Genomic DNA, 23,034 nt, shown 5'->3' with positions numbered 1-23,034 from the left:
CACAAACTACAGCTACTGTCGAGGAGAGCAGGGAGACAGCGATAGTTTTGCTGCCGTTTTTTTGTAATATAAATAATGTTGCCTGGTGTGTTCATAGAGTACAGACACTTTACTCTCTCAATATTTAGACATTCAGTTAGACAGATGAACTCAGTTGGTTGGAGAGTGTATACAAATTGCCTGCTCTGTATATGCCTCGTGTACTTACTGATAAAACACAGAATTGCTGAGGTTCCTCTCAACCGACTTAATCCAACTGTTTGTCAGAGGAACATGAATGAGAAGGTGTCTGGCCAAGTTATTCCTTAGATGTAGCCCTGTAATCCTGGCATGAGCCACACTAAATTTGTGATTTACACTGATTAATACACTGAGGGACTGTTGATCCTAGCCATTCTCTCTGTGGCAGATTTCTGTACATCTGGAACGACACTCTCATCTCTTAATAAACCTGAACGGCGGCTGGATGCTCACTGCTACTATCTGTACCTAAAATCAGAAGGGCCTGTGTGGACTGGGGCTCACCTGGCAACAAACTGGCGACTCTGGAGCTCATAAAAATTCTGCTCCTGTGTGTTTATACATTTGGAAACGAACCAATATTTACCTCTGCATTTTGTTGAAATAGATCTTGCTGGAATTATGTTCCTAGTTCCTTAGGGGATCATAAGGATCAATAGCTGCAGACTAGAAGTTCATCCCAAAATGCAAATGCCAGACTGCAGGACGCTCCTCTCAGAGCACCAGATATTGCTGATCAGAACAACACAAGCAGCACTCTCCACATCTCCTGTCTGCACTGTTCAAGGGTTTCACTGAGGAGCAAGTCTAAAGGTTTCTGAGCACCAAGGGGCTGCCTTTTCCCACAGGACAGGTAGCTACTGCAGGGGCAAAGTCCTGTGTTATTATAGAGCTTCTAGTTGCTCCTCCAGCCTGATCTCTCCAGCTTTACGAAGGAACCCTTCCTATGTTTCTCTCTACCACAAGGGTCCCAGAGTGCACACGATAGCACTGCAGCATTTTATTAATATTTTCCCAAGTTCTCATCAATTGTAATAGCAGCAACACGATCCTTCAATGAGGGGATTGGTTCAACAACCTAAAAAGCCTTTTGCAGGGCTAGTGCCAGCATGAGTGCTTTGCAGGAGGGACAGCTGAAGCCCAAGAAGCGAAGAAACATGCCAGTACCACATGATGGAGTCAGAGCAGATCCCCCTGGCCTTACAACCTCAGTTCTTCCAGGGGACACCAGCTTCCATCCTACGCTTTATTCCATACTGCCCATCTTTGCCTTTAGAGTCACAATGGCCTGTCTTTACAGTGCATCTAGAGCAGTAAATGTGATGGCTACTTAAAAAATGCACAGTGTGCAAAATAAGCACCAACCAGGACCTGACACTGGACAGGCACAGCACAGCTCTCTCTGCAGACTGTTGGCGAGGTTGCCAACACGTACACCTCAAGGTACCATGCCTGCATGCGTGCCGGCTCCACGCAATTATCAACCACACCTCCAGTTGTGGGTTTTAAATTATCTGAGCAAAGGCCACGTCAGGACTTATTTTTAGTCTAATATTGAAAACTGGTCTGTCTGCATGGCCCATGGCTGACTGACTTGTCTGTTCTACCTGTGCTCTGGGCTGGCTGGACACCTTCAGCTCCAAACCAACAGCACCACGCTCATGTTCGCTGCCTCCAGGAGAGCCCGGTGTCTTCAGACTGGAGTGACCAGAGATTGTCCAGCAAATTAATGTGCAGGTCTGCCATAGTCACACAGTAAAGGCCACACCAGACTAGATTTGAGACAAGGTTTGGGGTAATTGGCTGAACGTTAACTATATGGCATGTCTTACTGTGGTATATGCTGAAGCTTTGATTCAACTAGATGTGACCAGATGTGACTTATAAACCACATCAGACTAAAGACATCATTGAGCCATTGGAATCATGGCAGCCCACCAGGCCTATCTCACCTGGGAGAGAAAAAGGAAAGTATTTCCATCGCCCATCCATGTTAATCGTTGGGGAAGGCATTAAATGGGAGACGGAGAGCCTGAATGAGTCTAAATCAATGAGTCTACAAACAGTTCAATGATGTCACCAAGATGACAGCTACGAAATCTGTGAACCCAGACTGGTGTGTGAGGAGTTAATTGAAGAAAGAAGAGCTGTTTCGCCCTACTTCAAGAGTGGCTTGTGATCCTCAGCAGTTGAAGGCCCCAAAAATCAGTCCAGGGAGCCCAGCTTTCATTCAGGTGCCTCACGCTATCCCCCAGTCGTCACATTCTCAGCATAACTCAGCTCTGCCTCTTCTGCTCTTTCTCCCTCTTCCCTCTGCTCACTTGATCCCAGACCTCGATCTGCTGCATAGCACCTATAGGGTGAGGTTAGACAGCCCAGCCAGCACTAGCAGCCTACACAGGCTGGCAAAGGCACTCGACCAGATTAGCTAGAGAGCGACTCGGACTGAGGACATGACCAGAGTCCAGGTGAGCAGCTGCAATGATCCACATACTGGTTTGGAGAGCATCCCGCTGGCAGATCGTCTCATATCCTGACAGTATCCAAACCATGCTTCCTCCACCTAGCCTCTCTTCTTTTTTTACCCTCACGGCTTCATCTCTTTGCTGAAGTCAACGAAATGAACTAGAGGAGAACTCAACAGCAGAAAACAAGCAAATGGGATTACCTAACCTTTTCAAGGATTTCAAACATTATCTTGTCTTTTAAAAATTGTAGTATCTTCATCCTGCACAAACCTTCCATCTCAGGATGCCCTACAGATTGCACTGAACCTTCTTCCATTTTTGCATCCACTGAAACTTTTCTGAACTTTGAGACTGATTCCTATTTTGTTTACCAACCAGCTCTACAGCCACAGAATCCCAAACCTTGTTTAGCTGGTTTGAGCTGCACAGGATCACATTACCATTTTGAGTACTCTGAATGTTGTAATGAGCATAAAGGACCTTTTTCTCTGCATCAGGGCACATGATCAAGTTACCCATCCCTGCACGTCCCTGCCTGTGAGCTGAGCCACTGTGACCACCCAACTGCAGAATCTTAGCCCGTGACAAACAGAGGATAACATGTCTTACTTAACACTTTTTCACTATGGATGAGGATACTGCAACTATTTCATGCTTACCAGGCTAAAGAGGAAGATCCCTCGAAATGAGTAGTAGGCATGTCTTCTCTTCAGAGACCCAGTGCTTTCTGAAGAAAGCATCTCTAGGGCTGCTCTAGTTTGACAATGCTCGAACAAAAACATATACTCAAAGGAAAGTGTAAGACTGTGGTACCGCATCAAAATATGCAGCATCATGGAAAGACTTTCCCAGACACCAAATTTCCTTACTGAATCTGGTCCATGGAGTCTAGCTTGACCGTGTGGACCAAAGCTGGTGTTAAGATTGACACTACGCCCCTATGACCAGGCTAGCACTCATCACACTCCATAGTTCAGCTTGTTACATCTGCTAAATGGCAGAATGAAGCTGAGTGGTACTCCATGCCACGCGCATACCAAGTAGTGGGGGCATCAGGAGCCCCAGCTCTCTGTCTCCCAGATCCCAGTACTCACACCAAGTATAGGGTTGCATCCACATGGGCTGGACAAGGATGAAAAGGCAGATTTCAATCCAGACAGCTCTCAAACTGCAGCACCATCAGATCCCAGATCTCCTGAGTGTGCTGTCATTGGTCCCAGATCCAGACTGGTATCAGGATTGTCTCTACGCCAGAAAATGAGATCCTTGGGTTTCTCCATACTGTCATGAGATCTATGGGGCCCATACCAAACATTGCCCCCATCAAAGGGAACCAGAGGACCTGTTCCAGCCAGCAGGTAGGCAAAGGGCACAACAGCTGGGCAAGAAATCCCATGCCCATAATTATAACAATGGAGGTGTTTACAAGAGCCTGTGGTACCAAGCTGCCTCCTTGCACTCTGTAGCCTTGTGTCAGGTGCCAGCCAGGCATGGAAAGGTGCTGACATGGAAAGCAGCGGGACAAAAAAATACGCTTCCAGAGAAAAAAAAGTTACACAAGAACAGAGCCAGAACACCTTGGAGACTTGGGCCGCATTCTGACTGCTGTCTGGTGTGCAAACCTGCCCTGTGTCAAGGATGCAGCAGTGCCCAGGGGTCTGTGGCCACTGGAGAAGAGGAGAAGGAAGTCAGAGGTGACTCGAGATGTAGCAGAATTTGCTAGCAGCTACACTCAGAGGTGGTAAGAAAGACTTAAACAGTGCTCCAAGGGGGAAATATGTGACATTCCACTCATTTTCCCAAGGCATGGATAGACCCCACCATCCAGGGAGGAATGGGGACCTTCAGGAAAAACACTAGTTAAAAATGTATAGACCAGGAGCAACAAGGTTAGAGGGGCTGGGACACATGGGGCTGCATTGAGTGACTGGGGTTTATCCCCTTGCCCATAGGAACTGCCTGGGCCATGGGGAGAACACAGTGAGTTTCTTGAGGTGTAAGGTCCAACACCCCTGCCCAGCCTGCCCGTTAAGATGCGTGCCTTGCACCATGGGCCAAACAGAGGTGACCAAGCACCGTGACCAAGCTGCGTGAAGCAGTCTCTCCTTTCCCACGGAGCTCCAGGTACCACCAAGTTTGCATGGTGCATTCTCAACACGATGTTTAAAATCCAGTGAATCATTTACAACCTTTCAGTGAAACAATGAGAGCTGGGACAACCTGCATGTGCCAGACAAGCTTTTGAATACAGATATTTAAAAGATATGCAAAAATTTTACAAGCATGAGATACCTGTCAGCTTTCCAGATTAACACACCTCACATCATCTCCATTACCTCCCCATATGTTATACACATGTGCAATTCTATGATAGATCGTTAGTAACCATAAAAATCAGGGGGACTATCTGTTATTTAGATAACAATTAAGAGAGTTCATTAAAAAGGAATGTAAAGGAAAAGGTCAACGGCAACTTTAACTCTGGAGGTTTTACCATCTCTTCACATCATTAAGAAAAAAAACAGACAGTCAGGGATCATGTTCCCACAGACGACATTTTTCAAAAGGAGAAACTTCTGTGCAAGCCACGTGGCAATTTGCCAGTCTCCTTTCTATTGTTGAAATTTGGCTTTTAGTGAAAATAGCACACATCTAATGCAATGCAAATACGTAGCATGGATCTATGCCGGTGAACACAAAGGAAAGATCCTGGGGAAGAATGGTATGGTCATTGTATTAATGCTGCTCCATCTCAGCTTGATGTCCCCGTTGCAGTGGAAGGCTAAGCACAACACAAGAGCAAATTTTAAGTGCAGTTTTCTAATCAGAAAAGCTTTTAAAGGATACCTGGTGAGCCCCTGCTGTGGCTGCAGTCAGATTCCTTTTAAAATCACCAAAAAAAAGGTGGAAACATCCCCATAAAATCTGCAAAGTGGAATTGCCAACAGAGACGCACGGACAGCTGTGCCGTCAATTCTGGGCATAAGCAGCTGGAATGGAAATATAGCACAGATCTCAAAATAACCACCTGGTCCTCGGCTCTCCAGGTGCCTGCTCGTTTGGACGATGTGTGGTGGGCCGCCCAGTGTGCTGGTGCTGTCTGGGTGGCAGTGTCCCCCAGTGGAGAGGGACTCCCCGACACAGAAATAATGCCCTTCACCAGAAAGACCTGAATCAACGGCCAGGCACCTGGCTTCTACACCTGCACTTGTACACATGCTTGGATTTTCATCTTTGCGTTCCCATTTCCTACTGCATTTGTGACAACTGAATAGGAAGGAATGCTAAAAAGGACTTCCACCAAATTAAATAAAATTAAATAGTCTGGGAAATCTGTTCTTGCTTTCTGGAGACTCAAGGAAAAATGTGACAGCAGGGCACAGATGTATTTTCTGCAATTTTCTAACAACTTATGCATGTATTTTTTCTTGTGTTTCCTATAGCCTCTTTTGGTTTTCTCATCCTCAAAACCAAACCAAAACAAAGCAAAACCAACCAAACCAACCAACCAACCACAACCAAAGCCAAACCACCACCACCACCACCACAACTAAATCAAAGGTCATTACAAGCATATCTTACACCTATCAATAAAACCACGTATTGAAAGAGCTGGGAATGCTTAAAATCCAGCTGCAATTGTAAGTAACATGTTCTTCAAGTTACCAGTACAATAGTATCAACCTCTCCCTCTCTAAGATAGACACCAGCAATATGAGCCATATTTTTTGAAGTATCTAGGGAAAGATCAGTGGCTTTGGGAGAAATCAAAGAGAAGTTGCAATTAAAGAAGATTCCAGGAGGCAATAAAGCTTTTATGCAAAATGTCTCATAAAAACAAAACAAATATAGGGAAAGAAGCTATATGGGGGGAGCAAGGGGAGAGGTACTTACACTGTTCTTCCATAACAACTATTTTAGTTTCTGAGGCTGGTAAGACTTGTGGTGCTTTCGTTGTTCCTGGGGAAATTAAGGTAAGAGAGTAGTGAACACAATATCTATTTTGAGCAGAGAAGAATGGGCTTAGCTACTGCAGGGAGGAGAACAGGAGCAGGTGCTGCTGGGTGGCGCAGGCTGGGGTGGCTTTCAATGTGTTAGTACTGGTTAGAGTACGCTTGGATGGGTAACTGGGTAACAGAGGCAGACAAACCAGTGCCTCTGCAGGGGATGGCACGCTGCTCCCCTCGCTGTAAAGGGCATCATCTCTGTCATGGCAAAAAGGCAGAAACGGCTCAGGATTCAGCCGCAGGTGATGAGCGAAACCGTGGGAAGTTTTCTTAGCCCTGATGGCCACGAGAGTGCAAAGATGGGGTCATAGATCACAACAGTGTAGGAAAACGTGGAGTTTAAGAAAAGGTGAGATCCTCTGAAAAGCCTCCATCCCACAAGTATGTGCACCTTTGCAGCACAAAGTAGTGCTTGTACAAGAGACGGAGGAATGGGAAACAAAGGCCACGGCCCAGGGCAACACGGGAGCCGAGCGCATGTAGCGATTTCCTCCTTATAAACCAGGATACTGGGAAAGTCCAATGTCCACAGTCACCAGCTCGACTCAAGCCCACTGGAAGCAGCAGCGCTTTCTGGATCAAAGCCCCTCACCACCCTCCAGATGCACAAAGGAGAAAGCACCAGGAGCCTACGCCCTGCGCGAAGTGCCCTGGCAGAGGCAGGAGGTGAGACCACCATGAAAAGGTACAGGCAGAAAGAATTTTTGGTGAAAGTTTGTTTTTTTCTGCAGTGTTCAGCAAAGATGGGGGAGGGTGGTCAGTTAAGAAGGTGTTTAGAAACTTTCTGAGGAAAAAAAAGAGCCTGAAACAATCACACCTCAGCTCTGCCCTCATGCCCATGTAGTATCAGTATTAGACTACTCAACAAAGAGAACTGGGAAATGCAACATTTTTCCAAGAAAGCATCTAATTTACCTCAAAATAATAAAAATCTGCAAATAGCACCAAAGCACAATATGTTTTGGTTAAACCCAGAAGCATTTCCTCAGAAATTTACACCCTCCCACAACTTTTCAAGCGAAAGCATTTATTTCTGAGCTGCGTATTTTGTGGAAACACCAGAATTGCAGAGGAGAGATGAGGTGATGGGTTTGGCTGATGGGCATTTTCAAAGTGACAAGGGGTCGCTGCACCGCGGCCACCGTCTTTCTAAAGAAAATGTCTCCTCAATGTGGTGTTTTCAGTGATTTGCAGCACATCTGCATGGTTGAAAAGGTGCTCTTTTGAAACTGGTCTAAACTGAAAAGTAGCAGTGGAACAGAGCAAAAAGTACTTTGCAATGGCAACACTGCCTCATTAGGCTGAGAATTTTTTACCAGCAGAGACTGAATCTCAGACCTTCACATCCATGCTGGTCTCATGTGTGAGCTTCTTCCCTGCCAGCCAGGACTCAAGGGGGATCAGAAGCCTCTGTCTCTGGCCTCTGCACCCCTAGGTGGGAATGGCTTGTTGGGCTGAGGACAGCTTGCTCCTCCACAATACTCATCTCAAGCCTCAACAGCTCAGGCCACCTCTTGCAATGCCACCTCTTTACAGGGGCACCCAGAGATGTCCCCAAACCTCGTGTCTCTGTGTCACAAGAGGTAGTGTTAGCTCGTGACCTTTTCCCAGCCCTGGATTCGCCCGCCTGTATCACAGCAACACTACAGGACCACCAACAATATTGCTAAAGTGTCAGGTCAGAAAGTGTGCTTCCAGCAGGTGGTCCCAGAGCATCAGTCCCAGCCAGCCTGCCCAGGACAGGCAGCTGCACCAGGTGCCCAGGGACACGGCAGCAGTAAAGACACAGAATATAAAGCAGCAGAACATAGCAATAGCTGGAGTGAGCTTCTGGGAAAGAGGGGAAGGCTCTGAGGGGAGGCCAGCTCACATGTCTACTCTGATGGTTACAGACTGCGAGAACTTCACTGAGCACTGTGTTGAGACTTAGCCACAACAGGATTAATACTAAGGAGCCCGGAGAAGAACGCAAGCAGGGACAAAAGAAAGCACACACGTGGATTCAGAGACAAGCAGATGCACTGAGGAGTTTTCTGCTGAAAGATATCCCAGAAGAAGGGAGCTTGCAGAAGTGGGGAAAGCTGTCCAGATCACAAGAAGGCCCAGCAGTAAGGACAGGGAGACTCCAGAACAGCAAGTGCTTGGGCACAGAAGAAGGCTGGTCAGCTCTGGGTAGGTCCAGGGGGAAGTGGAAAAAGATTGCAAAGGGGTGACAGAGCTGCAAAAGCCCACATCATCTTGTTCAGCTTTGCAAGGGTCTACAATTAGCATTCGACTGCTGTCCTGCCAGGTGTCCTGCAAATAGCAGCAGCAAGATGTGCATGCAGCTGAGAGTGGCAAGCCAAAGGCAGATTTGCAGGGCAGCTTAGAAAATGGATTAATCAAGGCACTGCCACAGCAGAGCAGAGCAGGCAATTGAATGGATCTGCAGCAAATTGCAGCCTGCAGCTCCCACTAGCAAAAGGTACAGGCGAGATCTTCGGGTTTCTTTGATTGCTTTTCAGGTCTCAACACATTTCTGGGACACCTGGAACAACTGGGACAACTCAGGTGTGTCCTCATACCTCCTGTGACCTGAGTGAGAGCAATCACCTGTGCTTGCCAGACAGCACGCTTTCCTGCAGAGGAAGAGTTAAAGCCTGACAAACGCTGCCGCTACCTGTGCATGCAGGAAGAGGCAGTTGGAAGTCGTAGTGCATTTTCCTGGTGCCATAAGTGTCCAGGATCAGAGCCTTACAGCGGGCACTGTTCAATCACACCCTTCCTCTTGTGAAAGGGGATTTCTAGTGACTGGGAAGGGCGAGTGGAAGAGGCAGACAGGGCAGGTACATGCTGCCCGTGCACGTTGCACATGGGGAGGGGGGTTGCACATGCAGCTCCCGGTCAAAACAGGCAGGAACAATTTACATTGTGATGGGACAACCATAGCGTGAGTCAGAAAAAAAGGGAGTGGCACTGCCCCAGTTAGCTTACTCTGGACACCTTTCCTATCATGGTCAGAAATAAACAGGGCAGAGCAGTAGGGCTAACTTCATAGACGTGAAGCATGAAGGCACGGAGGGCTGAGCACGGGTGGCCTTTCTCCAGACTTTGCAAGCACAGGGTTTTCACAGGCAGAGTAACTGGGCGAGGGGTCGGTGCGCTACGTGATATTGCAGCTTCATAGAATAAAAGATTCAGGACTGCAAACGCTGCTGAGGCAGAGGTTAATAGAGAAGATAATGCCAGAAAGCAGCACGAGAAAGCTACCTTCCTTCGTATTTGAGTAATACTAATAAGAGCGCAACAACAGAGAAACTAGATCACACCAAAGGGTGGCAGAGCACAGATCCCAGGCTCCCACAGTGGCCCGTTGTGAATGGCAGGAGGAAGAGGTTAAGAAACAGTCATCCCTCCCCTAGTCGCACCCTCTCGGCTTCTGGCAACCACTGTAGGGACTTTCTGAGCTGGAGGGTGCATCCAAACCATCATGTTAAGCAACATAATTATTATGACCAAGATAATAATAAAACCATCTAACCTCAGACTCCATCTGCTGAGCTCTAAGAGATGGAGCACACATTCTAGGATGAAAACCAGAACCAACTTCACTCATCGCAAAGCTATGGTTTAATTACTTGTCTTCTGGTGAGTTTTGCTTCTCAGAAATTCTTTAAAAAAATAAAACATCAAACCCACCAGTTGCTTTCTTTCCTCCTTGCTTCTTTTAAAAAAATACATAGACTGTTACGTTTATTTAAAATGTAAATTAACCACATTGCCAGTGACAGATAACAAAGATAAACATTTATGCTAAGCCGCATTTTTCTTATCTCCCAGGATTGTTTTACTCTGTATCCTGAAAGCATGAAACAAAATACAAGACAGATCATGTGCAGAACCTCCCGCTTTCTGCTTGAATGGCAGACAGCTCAAGACATTTGCTGGCTTCTTCACTTACCACTTTTCACATTCAGGCTGCCTTTTGCGGTGTCTTTCCCTAAAACGTTCTCCGCTTCACAGCTGTACTCCCCAGCATCTTCCAGCTTCACCTTGTTGAACTGCAGTCTGGAAATCTTTCTGTTGAAAAGTACAGCAGACATTTCTTATTTGATTGCTAACCATCCTCATGAATTGATAACCAGTCCTGGCCCTAGTATGCTGCCCAGTATGTCACCCCTTCTTGAGAGGATGGGCTGCCTGATCTCACAAGCTGAATAGGCACTCAAGCCTGGTCAGGATTCAGGTGAGACCGTTCCCAGGAATCACGAACCATCACGATTTTCTAAATTAACATCTCTCTCTAAACCCACTGCTCTTAGCGTGTTGCCATGGTTTGGTGTGACACCTGCTCTCATTCACACAGAAAGTCTTGTGAGGGCTTGAGCACAAGAGTCCCAGCATCCCAGCACAAAGACTTTCTATACTGGAGAAAAGTCATGTTACTGATGGACAGTGGGATCTGCCTGCTGCGGAGACAAGACGCATGTTCTGCACCTTCCTCAGCAAGGAGGTCGAGCAGTCCAGGGCTTTGCTGGCTGCATTCAGCAGTGCCACACACTGAAATACAAACGCCCACGGAGTCAGGGGGGATTCATCCCTTCATCCCTTTCCAGCCTGCAAATCAAACCCCTGTGGTTTGACCTAGACAGCTAGCTTGCAGCTTTACCTGGGCCAACAAACAGGGCAAGCACTTTGTCCCCCTCAGGCACACACACTCCAATATACACTGATGATTGCCCATGTCACCTAACAACCCGCGTTGCTTGCTCCGTGGGAGAGGGAGCAGCTCTGGGGCAGAGCTCTGTGGTGCCACGAGGAAGACAAGCATCGCCTTTCTCGCAGGCTATGACTAATGACTCATTCTCTGGGATGTCTCTGAATAAGAGGCAAAACCTTTTGTTGTTGCCCAGTTTAACAGAGGTCTACAGGAGCCCTCAACACACTGAATACCACTCATGAGACCACAGTGGGACTCCCACGTTAGGCCCTCTGTTTTCCTACATTTCCTTCTGTTTTAGTCATCTTATCAAAAAACACCCTGCGTACTCTTCTCATGAGAATACCTCTCTGCTTTCTCTCTCAAGCTTTTATCTCAGGTCTGTGTTATACAGTCTCTTTATTTAGACACCTGGAAACACTGCCAGCTTTAGAAAGAGGTCTCTGTGGCTGATGTCACTGAAGGCAAATAAAATTCCTTTAAAGTGGAAAATAATAATTAGCTTTGGACATATTTGCAATGTTACATGAGTCATCTGAGAAGGACTTTTCTTTGGGCTGTGCAAATCATCATCCATAGGAAGTCCACAGAAGCACACTGGCATATTTTTAACACACTGATGAGCTGTTTTACTGGGAGCCACGGTGCAAGGACACAGTGTGAACATCTCACTAGTTATATGAGTAAATTAAAAGCACTTGGAGACAACTTGGTACAGCTCCCATGATACAGGCGCTGCCCTGTTTTACAGGATGCGGTCAAGTGTTCAATTGCATGAGTTTAGGCCCCATGTGGAGCAATTTTGAAATGAATGTTGACAGTACGCAAAGATCTTTTGAATGCCTCTAATCTTAGGTGTCTCCTAATCCACTGTGCAAAGCCAGTCATTTGGGCCAACATGTTCTTACATCTTACATTCTTACAGCTCGCTCAACCCCCATTGACAGAACGCACCATTTGTTTTATACACCACCCCTATGACTGGCTTGTAGCTATTGCTGCAGAGCAAAAAGGCAGGCAGTGAGTGCTGAAAGCAGCTTGTAAGAGTGGGGCTCTAAGTCAACGTCCTGTAGAAAACACGACCCTTGCACAGCAGCATGCTGTGGCTATCTGCATGCAGAGCTGGAGGCATTAACAAACGCCCTGCCTTCGGCTGCTGGAGGACAGATATTCTAATGATAATTGGCTGCATTGCAATCTCATACGCACAGCATGTTTCACTGTGTGTTGTGACTGGAAAAATCTACCACAGCATTAGAATACCACCTATGTACGTGATCTTTTACTGATAAAGGGTTTTAAGTCCAAAAGATACAAATTAGTAAGTTATTAGTGGCACAAAAGGCTAATGAAAGGAGGCACACTTGACAGATCCATCTCCAAGAACAGGATGAGAGACATTTGGTCTTTTACCTGGAACTGGAGAGGAATGTGAGCAGAATAAAAAGTAATGTTGTCATTTATAGCATACCAGCATCAAGGAGAAACCAAAGAGGATTATTTTGTTTCAATGCACAAGACTGTTGTACTGTCAAAATAACTTATTTTTGTTTTCCATCACTGTTTGTTGAAATTCTCCTGGATTGCAAGATCCCATTGAAAAATCAAGAGCTGCTTCTTGCTTGTCATACCCCACAACAACGGTCTAGTTATTCTTGGTCTCCACACTGTGCTGTATAATGTCAGGTAACAGATTTGGGGGAGAGGGATAAAGGGTACAGATGAGGATTAGCTTTTAGGTGGAACATAAGTCAGTAAAGAGAATTTCCCTATTCCAGGAAACACTGAAGCAGACAGAGAGATACTGTGTTTCACAGCATTAGCTGTGTGCCTTTTAATTTGGGAGAAATGCCTGTGCATTAGAAGAACTGAACTTGAAGGATGTAAAAGAGACTAGACCTTGCTTGGTCTCTGTGTGGCAAGACAAAGGTGATCAGTCTCTCTGCTCCAATTTACCATCTTCAAGTGCTACTGAAATGCGTCAAAACTGCCTAGAAAATTGTTTTTTCAAGTTTGTATTCTTCCTCCTGCTGCCCCAGAGGGCAGGTACTTTGTTCACTTGAGGGCAGACGCGTGTTTGTACAGAAATACCAAGTAGCGGCATATGAGGACTGAAGTTGTGCACAGGAGTTTTGCATCCATTTCCCTGCTGCCCTTCTGGGCAGCGTGATTCTTGGGGACACCAGCCCCTGGGAAAGCCCTGCCATGTGCATTCACAAGGGTGCCTGGCTGCCAGACGATGCCATCCTTCGGGAGGAAGGCACTGCCCCGGGGCTGTTTGTTCAGTGAAAGGGCCAGGGTCACTGGCAGATCGCATCATTTCACTGCACTGCAACTCTGTTGATATGTCTTTACTTCAGGGGAAAATTCGCCTCATTGTCTTTTCTGACCCTCAGCACATATGACTTAACCACGCACTAATTATCTCCTGTGGTGCCAGTGGAGGAAGAAGCCATGGGGAATATGTTGTCTGCAAGCTCTGGGGGATAGGATACACAAGGAGACCTTCAGCCTGGCCAGAAGAAGATCCCCCAAAATACCTTTCTGGCTAAGAGAAAAGAGTCCCCCAGAGGGCAGTTTGGAGTGATGAGTAAATCACCCTCTGCGGTGCCAATCTCCAGACTACAATGGGAAATGGGGAGATCAGCCCTTGGCCAGGACCTACACAAAGATCCTAGCAAATTCTGGCCTGGAAGGGTGACCTCATCTGCTCTAATTTAGACATCTCATCTAAATGTGAGCTTAGGCCCTGAGGCCTCCAGTGTAGTCAGAGGAAAAGAAACAGGCACTTCATCTCAGCCAAGGAGGAACTTTTCATGACAGGAGTCATGTTCCCATCAGCACTTTGGTCAAGCTTGAATTGGTTTTCTCCTCTTCCCTACTGCCAAGTGGAAATAGGACTGTCTTCCCAGGTCATCTCCTCACTAAGCCATTCATCTCAGAGCACGTGTGCAGGAGAGCAGCTGCCAGGAGCTGCCTCCAACACACCTAAGTTTCATTGAGGACCTAGTGTTCCCTATGTGAGTTCAGCCACTTCTGCATCGCTCGGGACAAAAATAGCTCTAGGATTACTACAGCTGTAGTGTTTTATCAGTCTTCTAAAAATAGGGTAGCTAACAGATCAGTAATAAAGAAGTCAAGGAATTAGCTGATCGAGAGAATTTGAAGACTACAACATATGTGGCTCCTAAATTGTCAATGAAGAACACTGCACATAGTAAACACACCTGACATCCTAGGAAAAGGAAATTCCCAAACACGTCCCTTGCAAAGGACACACTGAATACACTGCTGTGGTTACCTATTAACTCCATTCCTCTCTGTTTGCACAGAGAGACGGTGGCAGGAAGCATACCAATATTGCAGGGAGCAGAAAGGCCAGCAATTGCTGTAACGTGTGCTGCTTATACTCCTGTCAAAGATTTAACTGCTGCCTATGTGCAGTCCTGGCACTCTGCACAGTGGTGCATTTGCCCTAAGAGAGCAGGTTAATGATTGGCAAGGAGGTTCAGAATATCCAGTTCTTCAGTTTACAGTCAAGAAGAGTTGTCTAGCAGCCGTCAAACATCGGGCAGCCCCGCTGGCTGGAGCAGGGGGTCTCAGTGCCCTGGCCTTGGGGAACACATTCATTTTCCCTAGCACACAGTGGGATATAGGCAGGTAGAAGAGGTCACTGCAATGCAAAGCAGAGTGGGGATGGCCATGGTAAAGCCCTCTGCCTGGCAAGGCAGAAGGTGGCAGCCATAGAATCATAGAATGTCCTGATCTGGAAGGGACCCACAAGCATCATCGAGTCCAACTCCTGTTCCTGCACAGGACAACCCCACAGTTCACACCGTGTGTCTGAGGACGTTGTCCAGTCTCTTCTTGAACACTGTCAGGCTTGGGGCTGTGACACCTCCCTGGGGAGCCTGTTCCAGTGTCCAGCACCCTCTGGGTGAAGAACCTTTTCCTCATGTCCAACTGACCCTCCCCTGGCACATGTTCCTGCCATTCCCTGGGGTTCTGTCACTGTCACAGAGAGAAGAGCTCAGCCCTGCCCCTCCTGCTCCCCTGCTGAAGCTGCAGCCCCATGAGCTCTGCCCTCAGTCTCCTCTGCTCCAGGCTGAACAAACCCAGAGACTTCAGCCGCTCCTCATACGGCTTCCCCTCTAAAACCTTCATCAACCTCATGGCCTCCTCTGGACACTCTCCAGTAGCTTTATATCCTTTTTATACTGCGAAACCCAAACAGGAGCATCCTCTCCCCTGCACAGCCAGATGGAAACCACCCTGATCTCTTCCCTGCCCTTCAGTTACAGAGCAGCACAACAGAGCTGGGAAAGCCACGGTGCCCTGCAGCGCTTGAAAAACACAAATGGCCCTGTGCAGCCTGCTATGTACTCTGGGGCATGAGCTGGCTAGCTCAGGATTAGCTATAGAAACAGCAAATGGTAAAGGGGAAAAATGCCCTCAAGCAAAGCAATCGAATAAGAGGAGCAAGGACAGGCAAGTTCAGACTTTTCAGCTCGGCCATCATCCCTCCTGCAGTGATGAAGTTCTCCTTCCTTCTCCCCTCACACCATCATCTTCCCCACTCAGTGTTCGACCTGCTGGGACTGTGGGAAAAGCAGGTGTGGGAGATAGCTGATGTCCTTGAGGGTGCTCAGGACAGGACCGACCATCCCCTGACTCCCTCTGTCTGTTTCTCCTACCCCTGTCCCCCAACATTAAAGTGCTGTTCTAACCTGAAAAGCAGATTTGCCCCTTCTCTGCTCAGCAGTGCTGTTGTCTCTCTTGGGACAGGCTGATTTTAAAAAGAAGACTCGACCAGTCCTCAGTCGGCAGAGCTGACACGGACACTGGTATGAGAGCGAGAGCTGGAGTGCCTTCTGGGTCACACAGCGTCAACAAAAGGGGAAAAGATCGATAAGTACACTTCAAAGAGCAGGGTCACTTGTGCAACCCCCCTCCATCCTCAAATTCAGCCTGGGGCTGCATCACTGAATTGCCACAGATGTCCCTGCAATGGGAAGAGGTGTAGTGCAACAGAGGCAGCGTCATGCAACCACACACCAGTCCCCAGAGTGGACTTTGTGGCCACTCTGTTGAGAGGCAACTCCCCATGTGCTGCTGCTCTCTGTGTCAGGCAAGTCTATGGCAGCTGCCAGGGTGTGAAATCAATAAATACGTAAAAGCTGAGGTTTGGGTTAAAGCTGTTGCACAGACTCATTGTCAGCACAGGGTCCCTTGTATTACTTGCCCTGGAATTCAAGGCAACTGGTCCATCCTACAAATGTTTCTTCCAGCCCCAATGCCAGGATTTTAATTTCTTTGAGAAAATGCAGATACTGGAGCAGTACTCTGAGGCTAGCTCAGAGCAGGTTCTTTCCCTGCTTACTGTGATATCTCACGGGAGAAATCTAGCAGCCTGCCAAGAGCCAGGGACCTCCCAGTACCAAATGTGGAACAGATACCTCCCTGTCCCAAAGAACGTGTGACCTCAATACAGAGATGAGACACCACTGCCAGTTGTGCAGCCAGGACAGTGTGCAGAGGTCTCACTATTTCAGCAACCAAACCACAACCTTGTCCTGTTGAGAGAAGGGGAAAAGACGATCAGTGCTGCTGAGGAGAAGGTGCAGAGGTCCTAGTTTGGAAGTGTATCACATGGAGGCTGATATGCTGGGCAAATCACAAGCAGGACCAAAACTTCAGGGATCGCCAGAAGGCTTTAGAGAGTGTTTAAAGGAAAGCCAATTAGTTTTAAAAAAATCAGGGGAGGAGGTGCCATACTAAAAGCAGCTGTCTGGGAGGAAACCCTGTGCAGAGCACAGGAATGGAAATCAGCAGAGCCATGCTGCAAACACTCAGATCAGGAAAAGGTATTTGTGGGAACAGAGATCGTGGGAAAGGGATGGTACCTTCAGATGGACAGAGAACTACCCCTGCAAAATCTCTGCGAAACGTATCACCACGGTGCAAGAGATCCAGTTACTGTTTGGGGGCTCCTTTCTGAGTTTGGAGCCTTTGGGATGCATGTCATTCTTTTCTTCCCAAGTCATTTTTCTGCGACCGCTATGTGTCACAGATCCTCAGAGCCTGTGAAGCATAAGGGGGACCTGGCAAATTCACACCTGTAGGTGTATAATGTGCTGTCCCAAATGAACAGCCTGCAGCCTCAGCCCTCACCCTGGTCCTCCTTGCTCAAGGCTGAGCACTTTAACAACTGGATGAATGAAATTTCAGCTCATGTCTCAAAGAGTGCTTCAACCGAATCATCTTGCAACTGTAGTGGGCTAAGGTCTGTAGGGAGAGGTGTTGCTTGTGTGTTGTGGTGGTGTTGTTTGGTGCTGGGGTTTCTTGTTTGGTTGGTTTTTGGGGGTTGTTTGTTTGTTTGTTTGTTTTTTAAAAAGCCACCATCACTGGCCAAAAAAACCAAACTAAATTTCAGGCACGTAAAGCTCCTTTCACCTCTAAGTTTGCACACATCGTCAGTTGAAGCAGCCCGGCATCTGGCTGTAACTTGTTAGCCACTATAACTCAGTCAAGTTTGATTAAATGCCCATTCCCTGAATCTCTCAGGAGCCCAAACTTGTAAAGTTTGTGGATTGTTCTAGCTCAAGACCCAACTGCTTCTTCTTTCAGTTCTCAAATTCCCTGGTTCAGTCCCAGGTGCATTGGCCAAGATGATGTCCATCATCTCCTTTAAAACAACAAACAGACAAACAAAGGAGATGCTCTCCTTCACACCCCCCTCCAATAAAGTGCCTTCAGCAGCTAAAACTAAATCCCAAATATCAGAGACTTATAATGACATCGTGAGAGTTAGCAAGTCAGAAGCTCCCCTGGTGATTATAACAACACCGGTGCTTGAGAAGAGCCTTAGCTTCAAGGCATCTGGAATTGCTCTTGCAAGATCCATTGTCAAATGAGCCTTTTCCTTTGTTTAAAAATGTCAGCCTGAAGACCCCTGCCAGAGTGGTGGTATAGCCTGCTTGGGTTCACTCTGGCTCCCACAAGGCTTCAACAGTTCTCTTTGCCCCTCCTTGTCTCCAGGCTTAATTAGGAAATCATTTATCTTTATTGGCACTCTCTTTCCCCTGCTGCTTTGGCATTATTATTTTTTTTTGCCTTCATTCCAGGGCAGTGAGCTGTACAGGGAAGACCACAGCCCCATTCATTGTGGGTGGGGAATAATCTACAGCAGGGAGCTCTACAAGGAAGACCCCAGCAATGAATCTGCCCCAACCAGCATCGCCTGGGGGACTACTGTACAGAAACAGGAGAGGAGGGTATCCCTTGGTTCCACTTACAGGCTAACAATAGGGATTCCTGGTGATACTGAAAGTAGGACACTACTCCCAAGGGATGTCATATGGTTAGCCTGTCCCAAACTGAACTGCCAGCCCTCTCTAATCTAATGATATGCCTACTTCTTCACGCCAGCAATCTTCCTTGGTAAAAGAGCACACAAAGAGAAGAGGCTGTAAGGACAGCCACAGCTAGGAGACTACCAGGCTCCTGGACCCCCTCTGATTCCAGCTGAAGACCTACGTGTCTCAAAGCTGAGCCCTGAGCACAGCCTGGAGCTGGGTAGGTTCTCTACACCTCCACAAACAGCAACTCCCTTGACTGTCTCCACAACTGGCATCTGACCATTTGCCAGGACAAAGAATCAAAACTCAACCTTAACTTCTTGGCAGCCAGTGGCCTCAATCAGATCTCAGGTGCACTTAGCAGGATATGCTACCGCTTTGGCAGATCAGACGGAGAGCCACTCGCTATGCTGCACTTCCACTACTGCATGCAATTCTTGCTGGGTAATTTCTCTAGGTTCACCATCAACTGTGCTTTATTTAAATGGAGCAGGAGATGAAATTCCAGCCAATAATTTCTTCTACCTTAAAGAGAAGTTTCCTCTTCGTGCAAGCCAGGCTTGCCCCAGCCTGTTACTAATTACAGATGGAACATGCAGTTCAGAAAGGAGGAATCAGAATAGTTCCCCTCCCTCCAGCAAATACCCATTGAAAAAAACATGACTCCTTTGCCTGATGGCACCAGAAGTTTTGCCGGTAAGTTTAAAAAACAAGAGGGAAGATGATTGATGGAAAGGCTAAAGAGCTGACATGCAGTTAACTGCTCCTCTCCTCCTTACAACATATACTTGCCTTATTTTCAAAGAGACTCCTAACTCTAGGAAGGCCAGTGGGACCAGACGAAAACTGGATCACAAAAAAAAAGGACTTCGGTCACACTTTCTAGCTAGAGATCTCAAGGCCTTTTAAACATACAGGGAGGAAAGCCAGGCACAGATCGGTAGAGGAATAAGTCACAGAGGGCAACCATGTTCTTCTTGTCTCTCATCCCAATCCTTTGCATGTTGTCTAAGGACTGCAGAGCTGCAGATAGAGTCCAACACAGAGCTGTGCCCAGCTCTGCCCGGGACTCACAGGGCCAAGGGAAACACTATGGACAACACCTCCGCATCCTGGCAGGGCTCCTTTTGCCTGGCTCCAACAGAAAACTCTATCAGGTCTTTGGATCAAACTTTTAAAGAAAAGATCCTGTGCACCTGGCCAGGTGCTGCATAGTCCATGATAATTTTTATCTTGTGTACTTTCTCTATGAAAGTCCCTCCCCAGTGCTCTAATTCTAGCTCTCTGGAAACCCCATTATTCTTGAATTAATCATCATAGGATGAGACTTTCTTTCTGAGCTTTACAGCATAGGATGCTTAGTTCTTTCCTGAAGTCCCCTCCTAACATCCTGGAAGTAATGATGTACACCCATACCCCATGTTCAGTTTTGGGTCCCTCTACTAAACTCAGCCCCATTACCTACTTAATGGAGATATGCAAAGTCACGAGGGCTCCCTTGATCCTCAGCCTGCATGCACAGAGCAATTTTTAACATTTATTGCATGCAACCAAGACCAGAAGGAGGCAGGTCCAACGCCCGTGAGCACTGTGTCCTCACGGTGTTCTCAAGTGCTGAGACCTAGCAAACCTAGTGGAGAGGAGAGCCTGAAAGCTGAGGGTGCCAGCCTAGGTGTGCACAGATGCATCCAGATCTGCTTGGAGAAGTGTTCCTGCCCGCTCAACTGGTCAACAAAAGCTTGTCTTCTCAGAGCTGTCCCAGCTTGACAGCTGCTTGAGTCTAGTCTCCATAGCCAGGCTCAGCCCCAGGCAGACAAGCTCTCCACTTAATGGCATGTTTTAATGGCAGCAGGGAGCAGAAGCAGGGATGGGAAGTGATTCCGGGGGCAGATCAGGGGGGGATGCTTTGGGCTCCCACCTTTGCTGCTGAGGGAGCCCCAGACGCTGGAGGAGGCAGGTGCTCAGCTTTCTTTAAGCTGTTTATCCTTGGACTTATTTTGCCAGCAGGAAGCACTTCTAGCACGCACATGTCTTCGGCCTGTCACTGGCAGGCCGTGAGCCAGCGTGTTGCCATGGAAACTGGTAAATGCAAAATTATGACTTGACAGCAGTGTCCTGAGGAAAGGGGATCAACCTTCTTCCATACGTTTACGTTCTTGGCCCAGGGAGTGCGTGCCTGCCCTGCACCACTGTGGGTGGGATGCCATCCTGTCACAGCTTTGTGCTGGACACAGGGTGCCAGGAGGCAAGGGAGGACTATGGTCTCTGGGACCACAGCAGGGACATGCTGCAAGAGGCACTTTTCACCATCGTCAGGGTCCCTTCTGCTGGGTGTTTTGTCTGAGGCCGATTGCTCTCTAGCTCTGAGGAAATTAGCTCCCCAACATCCCTGCGAGACGCTGGTGCCAGCAAGCTCAGGGTCCCACAAGCTGCCTGCCCGCAGGGACGCAGTGTCCACAGGGGCTGGACCCGCAGGCTTCCACCCTGGCTGCAGTGGAGACCTTCCTTCAGGACATCCCAGCTCCAGGACCCATTGGATTGAGGCCATGAGGCTGACAAGGGCCACACAAATACTGAGGGCGACAGAGCAAAGAGGCAGGCACAGTTCTGCCCTGCCTCTGCTGCCTGCAAGCCCAGACAGCCCTCCTGAGCAGTCCACATCCACTAGACACAAGCCAGTTCTCCTGGATCCGCTGGTGTTTCCATCCTAAGACTTCCACTGACCCCTCTCTGCCTCATTTCAAAACAGCCACGAGTCCCACAGTTACTATGAAGGAGGCCAAGCATTTTGGGTGTGACTTTGAAATCAAAAGCAAGAGGACTGGAATTAAATTAGAGCAATTAACAATAATCCATTTGAGCACTAACTGATTTTATAACTGATTTTTTAGTGGTTTCTGATTTTGAAAAATAATACTCTATCAAGCCCATGATGATAAGAAGTGAGCTATTTTTCACACACTCAGACATAACATATGTTAGCAAAGAATTATTTTCAAGTTTTCCAAGGGGTCAAGCAGTTGCGAGCTGACTTTGTTGCTAGCTAGGTCGTGTTATATGAATATAAGCATAGTCACAATTATGTAATAATTTTAAGAGATATCATATGTAAATACGTGGCTTTGAAAAATATCAGCGTGGATGCATTTGAATCAATTTCCAGTGAGATCCCCTTAGCTTAGTCACTGGGGCCTATTTGTCCTGGTGTTTTTGCGCTGCCTGAATGAGGTGTCCGTGGGATGACACTGGGAGCAGCTATCCGAGAACTTTGCTGCGTAGGGGATGTGGGGAGCCACGATGGTCCTTGCCCTGGGTGCAGCAACACAAGGTCTTGTGTGAGACAACGGCTTGCAGGGTGACTATGGGCCCTAATCAGACAGTGTCATGGTGTGCACTTGCATCCTTGCAATTGCCTTAGATGCTTTCAAGTTCACCTAAATTCAGGGAAGAACAGAGCGATTCCTCCCACATTTATGCAGGTCCACTGACGGCTGGTAGGGTGAACACTGAGTTTTAATAGCTTCTGCATTCAAACCCCTAATCACAAAGCAGGATCCACTCCAGGTAACCTGAGCTGCCTACAACCAATCTACAGCAAGAAGGGAAAGTGTTACCTCCCCAGGTCACTGTCTCAGATACCCAGTGGCAGAGTTACCCAAGGACAACCCTGTCTACAAGCCTAGCAACTATTCTGTGTGTGCTTTGCTCCTCTCTGCCACTCTGGAGGAAACTGGGAATCTCACTCAACTCTCCCCAGCACGGTAAATGGGCTGCGCATGGTCCTGTGACTCCTAGGAAGCATCTCAGTACTGCTCAGCAGTGACCCAGAGAGCACAGCACCACTTCTAGCCAGTCCCCTGGACCCAGGCACTCAGCGACAGTGAGCAGAGGCAGAGCAGTCCCGTAGCATACTTACTTCCCATTCCCATACTTGATCCTGATGTCTTTGCTCTTCTTCAGCTCTTTGCCATCTTTAAACCATTTGTAGGATGGCTGAGGGTTGCCAGCAGTCGCTTCACATTTCAGTGAAATCTTTTCACCCACATGAACGTTTGGGCTTTTCAGTTTCTTCAGTTTGGGAGGGACAGCTACAAAAAGAGAAACCAGACAATGTGAAACGTGTCTCTTTCAGAGACTGCGCACCAGCAACGTGAGCCCACCGAGCCCCCTCCCCTGAGAAAAGCGCTTGCTGCCCCCGCTGCTGTGTGACGGCTGGAGCGGGGCTGCAGGCCAGCCTGGCTCCCTGGGTTTTACCAGCACAAAGGCAGGGAAGGAGCACGGAGTCAGAAACATCCACGTGGGGGTCAGAGGGAGCCCCTGGGCCTGACTCACTCTTTTCTCTGCTCCGTGTGGCCAGACTCGACTGCTCCATGGCTGCCCTTACTCATGCAGGCAGGACCCACATGTCTCCTGCCAGTGCGGGGGTTTGCTCTGCTCCCCAGACATTCCCACCAGGACGGAGTCGGGGATGCAGGAGCTCA

At 47.9% G+C, this 23,034-nt stretch overlaps 1 protein-coding gene across 1 annotated transcript in view; it reads right to left on the bottom strand.

The window, feature by feature from the left end:
- Nucleotides 1-23,034, bottom strand: part of NRG2 (neuregulin 2) — a 168,258-nt gene that overhangs the window by 41,574 nt on the left and 103,650 nt on the right. The window contains exons 2-4 of the mRNA XM_065644209.1: nt 22,470-22,641; nt 10,437-10,555; nt 6,384-6,449 (exon numbers count right to left, since the gene is read on the bottom strand). Of these exons, the coding sequence (XP_065500281.1) occupies nt 6,384-6,449; nt 10,437-10,555; nt 22,470-22,641 (357 nt within the window). The remainder of the gene's footprint in view (nt 1-6,383; nt 6,450-10,436; nt 10,556-22,469; nt 22,642-23,034) is intronic.

The sequence above is a fragment of the Caloenas nicobarica genome, chromosome 13, assembly GCF_036013445.1.
Source record: "Caloenas nicobarica isolate bCalNic1 chromosome 13, bCalNic1.hap1, whole genome shotgun sequence".
NCBI lineage: Eukaryota > Metazoa > Chordata > Aves > Columbiformes > Columbidae > Caloenas > Caloenas nicobarica.
The sequence above is the reverse complement of the archived record's forward strand: the minus strand, read 5'-3'. Positions and strand labels throughout refer to the sequence as shown.